At 33.9% G+C, this 5,085-nt stretch overlaps 1 protein-coding gene across 1 annotated transcript; it reads right to left on the reverse strand.

Moving 5' to 3' along the window:
* Positions 1–1,343: 1,343 nt before the first annotated feature.
* LOC114401977 (probable prolyl 4-hydroxylase 3) lies at positions 1,344–4,748 on the reverse strand. The gene is made up of 3 exons (XM_028364540.1): positions 4,552–4,748; positions 4,379–4,463; positions 1,344–1,598 (listed from the first exon to the last, which is right to left on the reverse strand). Exons 1-3 carry the CDS (start codon positions 4,746–4,748, stop codon positions 1,344–1,346), a joined length of 537 nt encoding a protein of 178 aa, XP_028220341.1.
* Positions 4,749–5,085: the final 337 nt, after the last annotated feature.

Below are 5,085 nucleotides of genomic sequence, written 5' to 3' on the forward strand. Positions count from 1 at the left end.
AGATTTCTCAATACCAGAAAGGCTGAATATTTTTGCTCTGCCTTCTTTCCCTTATTTATAGGAGAAAAGAGGGAGGTGGTTGCCGCCCAGCTCGCCTAGGCGAGTTGGGTTGCTTCCACCAGAAGGCATCGCCTTCTTTTGGAACCCTCAAGAAGGCCCAAGTGGGCCTGGTTGCTATTGGCACCCCTCTTTTCACCAAATACACTCCCTTTTGTGTTTTTTTATTGATTTCTTTCTGAAACATTGCGGAACTTTACGGATTACACAACGACACCTGTTTTCCTTCCAGAATGTTGTGAAACATTACGGATTACGCAACGATGCTTGTTTTTCCTTCCAGAATGTTGCGAAACTTTACGGATTACGTAACGATGGGTGTTAAACATTTTGAGGTGGTTAAGCGAAGGTCGCATGCCAAAAAATAATGGTCCCTGAACGAAATTAGGGTATGACACTAAGTGCATCACCTTATTCGTCCAAGTTGTAACAAATTTTTCCTTATGGGGTATTATCCATATTTCGTTAACATAATCAATAAACATTGGCCAAGGTGAACAAGTAGGCATTCATCAAACTATTGTTCCAAAGGACAATCAACCAGACTTCCCCAGGCATCCATCAAATACCCCCAAGCATTTTTTTTGACCAATTAGTGATTTACATTTTGTCTTGACATTCTTATCAATGTGAAACCTGGACAACAAGTTTGTACACTCAAGGAATATAGATTTCACTGCATTCATCAATGCTAGGTCTCTATCAGTCACAATAACTCTAGGGAGGGAATCACGTCTTAAAAATATACCTCGGAACCATTCTAAAGCGCATACCACATTATTAACATGTTCACCCTCCAGATATGCAAAACCAGTAAAGAATGTCATCCCCATTGGTGTCACACCAACAAAGTCAAGTAGTGGGAGTTTGTACCTGTTTGTTTTATAGGTATTGTCTATCAAAAACATCAAATTACATGCATTGACTAACTTCACTGCATCAGGGTGACATTAAAATATATCACGTACCACGTCTTCATCCTTTAATCTATGCCAATAAATATATTGATCTCGTTCAAGAAGCTTCATTAGATGTTGCATTTCAGTATCACTTCCTCTAATGGAAGAACGGTATGCACTTCTTGCATTGTATATTTGTTTCATTGTTGTACAACTATTGACATTGTGCTCCTTCAACATTAGCAAAATGTTTCTTGGTTTCACCATTGCCTTGGTCATATCAACAATAATTGTGTTTTCATCCTTAGTCAATCGCCCAACGTATGGATGTCCAACTAAGGGCTTGGTCAATTCATGATTATGAATCCCACACATCAACTTCACCATCTAACATTTCCCTCCAACCACTGGTTTCCCAGGAAGCTTGAAGGGACACCCACATTTCCTACTCTCAGTATCTCTTCTAACAAAATCTTTCTTCCTAGACCTATACTGATCACTCCTTTCACAACCAATTAACACAAATGAAGTCCTTTCTCTACTACCAGTGTTTGTGTCAGACCTCATAATGACCTCCACAAATTTGTTTCCATGAGCAACGGATCGAGCCCACTGCAAAACATCATCTAGGGTACCAAACACCTACAACACTATCCACACATCTGAACAATCAACATGTTGTTCATTCACACCACATTCTTGTTCATTTTGATCATTACTGCACAACATTTTATAAACACTACAATTCATAATCATATATAATAAAATGCAAAAACCCTATATCATTCTACATACGAATTAATTCAATTACACATATAAACAATTAATTTATTTTTTAAAATGACCATACAAACATAATAATAATTAAAAAATATTAAACTTAAATCAATGTTAAAAATTCAAAATTTGTACACCTTACGGATCAAATTGATTCATTTGTCCACATTCGACTCCAACTCACGCACACCTAGCAAAAATGCGTATCTCGTATGTCGACGACGACGAACCAACCATTGCAACAATGACCACCGACCCCTTCACTTTCACCGAAGCTCACCTATCTCAAGAAAAAACCACACCAAAGAGAGAAACGGAAGAACAAAAAAGCATGGAGGTGTAAAACACTACTCACCCAGCTTAAAAAGGAAGAAGATACAAGAGACACTACTAAAAAATAAGGTTTTTACATCGGTTATTTAAGACTTTCAACATCGGTTATTAATCGATGTTGAAAGTACCGATGTGAAAAGTAGTATCGTTAACATCGGTTTTTCAAAACCGATGTTAACTAATAAATACAACATCAGTTATTTAAATAGCCGATGTTATATGATAAGAATTATGGACAAAAAAAGTTATAAATCTACATATCAACATCGGTTTTTTTAAAAACCGATGTTTAATGTCACTAACAACATCGATTTTTTTTAAAAAAAACTGATGTTAAAGGTCACTAACAACATTGGTTTTTTAAAAAATCGATGTTAAATTTTCTAAAACAACATTGATTTTAAAAAAAAACGATGTTAAATGTCACTAACAACATCATTTTTTAAAAAATTGATGTTGTAAGTGACATTTAACATCAATTTTTTTTTTTTATAAAACTGATGTTGTTAGTGACATTTAACATCGGTTTTTTTAAAATCGATGTTGTTTTAAAATTTCTTTTAATATGTTATTTGTTTTTTCAATAAACCTAAAATTAACCTGCAAATTTTAAAACTAGACCACACAACATATAATTCTCATTCTGTTTTGAAATAGTTTTTACCAGAAATTCCATGAGAAATTTACTAATTACAATGAATTTAAAGCATATTTAATGTTGAGACATGAATTGTAAAAAATGTAAAGTAAGTAAATATAAACTACAATTACAAAATTGTCTAAACACCCTAAGTTTCATTTTTAACTTTCAAATAGTATTTTGCCCACTGGATGCGAAGCGCCTTCAATCTCTCTAGTTCCAATGGTGTAGCATTAGTGAAATACTGCATGATATAATAAAACATAATTTAATAATATATTAGCAATCATAACAAAATGAAACTTGGTGATTTAAAAATTACCATTTCCCAATTATTCTTGAAATTTCCTAAGATTATAGTTGACATCTAGTGCATGACGTAATACCCACACTCAGTGCTTTCTTTTTGTCTATTACACTAAGTACGTTATGAAATTTAGATATTCAACATTGAGTACAAATTAGTCTACTCAGTACTAAAATATAAGTAGAAACATATCAAGCTAATAAATTAAAATATACTTCTTCTTGATGTGAAATGCAAGCAAAATATATTTATGCTTTAAGCAACATCAAAAAGTAGAATTATTACTTAATTAATGTTATAAATCCTCACATGAGTTAATTAAAAAAACTACAATAATAACAAAAAGTAAAAATCCATTTTTAGAGGAAAAAAAGATTACAAAATAAAATCTCTATCTTACTATTATTAACAAAGAAAATAGAGATAGGAAGAGAAACATGCTCACCACCCTACTTACAATCCACTCTTTCTATTATAAGATGTAATTGAAACTAAACCTTCCCCAACACTCTCTTTTAATATAAAAGTAGTGATGAGTAAAGTATTTTTTTCTTCTTCTGAAAATAATGTCTAATTAGTTTAAACAGTTTTTTCTCCTGGTAGCATAATTCACGTTGCCATGTACATACCCAAGAACGTAGTACAGAACGGGATTAGGCGTGTCGCGTCTATATATTGATTTATATGCAATGTATTGTGGGTATTGATTTATGAGAAAAATAATCTACTCTAATATAAATTTAACTACACTAGGTACATTAATTTCTTGCATCCAACGGTTCTTGTTCTATTTTTAGTTCTTATAATTATAGGATTACATTTGTAATAAAATTATGATAATGTGGCTGGCATCTCACCACGAACCATACAAAAGAACCTCGTTCATAACAAAATTCAATCCCTGAGCCTAATCTATGCTTACAGAAATTTCAATTTGAACTCCACAATTTTCCCTGATATGGATGCAGGCACACAACATTATAGATTTAGCACTGTGTTCCGAATTTGAACGATTTAATCATCCAGAAAAACACTCGAGGAACGAAATATATAATCGAGTCCTTGAACCAAACCTATGCTTACAAAAATTTCAATTTGAACTCCACAATTTTCCTTGATACAACACAACATTATAGATTTACCACCTTATACTACACTCGAACAATTTAATCATCCAGAAAACACGGAAGGAACAAAATATTCCTAATCTCAATGGTTCGACAAAAATTTCACGACCTATAAACACCGTTTTGCATCAAACAGAAGCTTAAAATACTCAAATGCATAAATTCTAGCTATCTCCAATAATAAAAAACAAAAAAAAACAAGAAGAGGTAGATCCATAAGAAGATTACGAAAACTAACCAGAAAATTGTGATAGATGAACGCTCTTGGCTCCCAGGAGAGAATCTCGGTCCACTGCTCCAAGTTTTCCACCAAACTCTCGCCACTTTGTGAAACAAAAATTAGGAAAAGATTAAACACATTTTAAACTAAATCAAAACCAAATGGAGCAGAAGGAATTTATATAATGGCACCTTTGAGAGGTCTTGCGCCTGAAGGTGCTGAGATCCGTGGTTGGAAAATTGTCATCCGTAGTTGGAAGATAAACAATGCTGGGAGCAAGGAGTGAGACGAGGATGAGTGTGAGGAAGAAAAGCGCCCGCAGAACCAATGAGAATGTTGACCACTTCTTCCCTTGTGCTCGGGTATGCGAATGCTTTCCTTTGGCCATGTGCTTGGATTGAAGTAATGTTGAATTGAATCTGCTCCAAAACCCTAAGCAATGCAAATGGACCAGTGTGGTGTGAGTGTGACTGGTGTCTACTAACACCACATCTTCCCTGTTTTTTGTTTCCTAAATAAAATTTAAAATAAAAACTGGGATCCAATGGTATCAGCTTTTGAAAAGCACTTAGAAGGATGGAAAGGGAAGAATGTGTCTATTGGAGGTAAAATCGTGATTATTAAGTCGGTGCTAAGAAGTCTTCCCTTATACTTCCGCTCATTTTATTTAGCCCCCAAAATAGTTTTGGATACTTTGGTCGGGAATCAACGAAGATTTTTATGGG

The sequence above is a fragment of the Glycine soja genome, chromosome 20, assembly GCF_004193775.1.
Source record: "Glycine soja cultivar W05 chromosome 20, ASM419377v2, whole genome shotgun sequence".
NCBI classification, from domain to species: domain Eukaryota; kingdom Viridiplantae; phylum Streptophyta; class Magnoliopsida; order Fabales; family Fabaceae; genus Glycine; species Glycine soja.